Source organism: Sinocyclocheilus rhinocerous, unplaced genomic scaffold, assembly GCF_001515625.1.
Source record: "Sinocyclocheilus rhinocerous isolate Xijiao unplaced genomic scaffold, SAMN03320098_v1.1 scaffold1233, whole genome shotgun sequence".
In the NCBI taxonomy this organism is placed as follows: domain Eukaryota; kingdom Metazoa; phylum Chordata; class Actinopteri; order Cypriniformes; family Cyprinidae; genus Sinocyclocheilus; species Sinocyclocheilus rhinocerous.
This window is the reverse complement of record NW_015639524.1, coordinates 555,030-556,256: the sequence shown is the minus strand read 5'-3', so window position 1 is coordinate 556,256 and position 1,227 is coordinate 555,030. Positions and strand designations below refer to the sequence as shown.

General features: G+C 41.1%; 1 protein-coding gene across 1 annotated transcript in view; it reads right to left on the bottom strand.

Annotated features, from left to right (window-relative positions):
• Positions 1-1,227, bottom strand: part of LOC107751334 (ATP-binding cassette sub-family A member 1-like) — a 37,183-nt gene that overhangs the window by 32,417 nt on the left and 3,539 nt on the right. The window contains exon 3 of the mRNA XM_016567023.1: positions 75-216. Within this exon, the coding sequence (XP_016422509.1) occupies positions 75-216 (142 nt within the window). The remainder of the gene's footprint in view (positions 1-74; positions 217-1,227) is intronic.

The window sequence follows — 1,227 nt, the reverse complement described above, 5'->3', positions numbered from 1 at the left end:
AGTGTTTTATATTACATATAATTGGCCACATTATAGGGTTATTTCGAAATCTTCAGCTGTAGGCAACAACTTACATAGAATCATTAAAGTTCCCAACGACTCCTGGAGATTCCCCAGGGGTTGGGTGTCGGAAGCATGGATTGTTGGCATTGCAGACAATGCCCTGGATCCAGGGCAGGGTGCCTGCTGAGGGCATGGCTTTATTGGGAAAGTGACCTGTAACAAATAAAGGAAGACAAAATGAACTACCTCATTGAAGAGGGTTGAAAAGAGAGTTTCCACATTAAGGCTTTCTTGGAGAGCAGAAGAGAAGAAAGTGTACACGATAAAACCAGCATAATCAAGACACTGACATAGACTGATGATATCAGAAAAGTTGCAAAAAAGCTTGTTTTCCAGTAAAACCACAATCCCTCTCTTTTTTCCCCTAGATAATGCATTCTCGACTTCAAAAGTGCATCTACTTCATATATGATGATTGATCCTGATAACAGGGATACGTTATCAGATTGACATCCAACTGCATGGACATGATGTGCCAGATGAGATTTTCCTTACTTCTACATCCCAGTGCTGCGGCCCATCCCCATATACAGTCCAGATAATTGATGTGTACCCTTAGACTGCCTTATCTTCCCACAGACCTAAAAAACATCAGCAAATAACTCTAACTCCCTGGAGCATGCGTACTCTACGAGGGGACCTTATCGAGTGATTACCTAAGCAGTATATGTGACCTATGTCCCCCCACAGTCTCACTGTTATTTCTGTAATGAGTCTAATATGTCGGTCTGCTATCAGTCAACCTTAAGACTGCCAGCTGCTCCACTGCTGAGCACAGCAAAGATAAGATAATACTTAAAGGGGTCATATGATGCGATTTCAATTTTTCCTTTCTCTTTGGAGTGTTACAAGCTCTTGGTCCATAAAGAAGATCTGTAAAGTTGCAAAGACTAAAGTCTCAAATCCAAAGAGATATTCTTTATAAAAGTTAAGAGTCAGCCACACCTACCTAAAACGGCTCGTTCTAACACACCCACACATTTCTACCTCACTATGTGGGAAGATTTGCATAACACCGCCCAAATGTTCACACAAAGAAAGAAGGAGTAACTTTTATTCTCGCTGTAATATTGAAAAGTGAAAAGTGAAAAAGTGAAAAGTGACGTGACATGTGGCCAAGTATGGTGACCCATACTCGGAATTAGTGCTCTGCATTTATCCCAT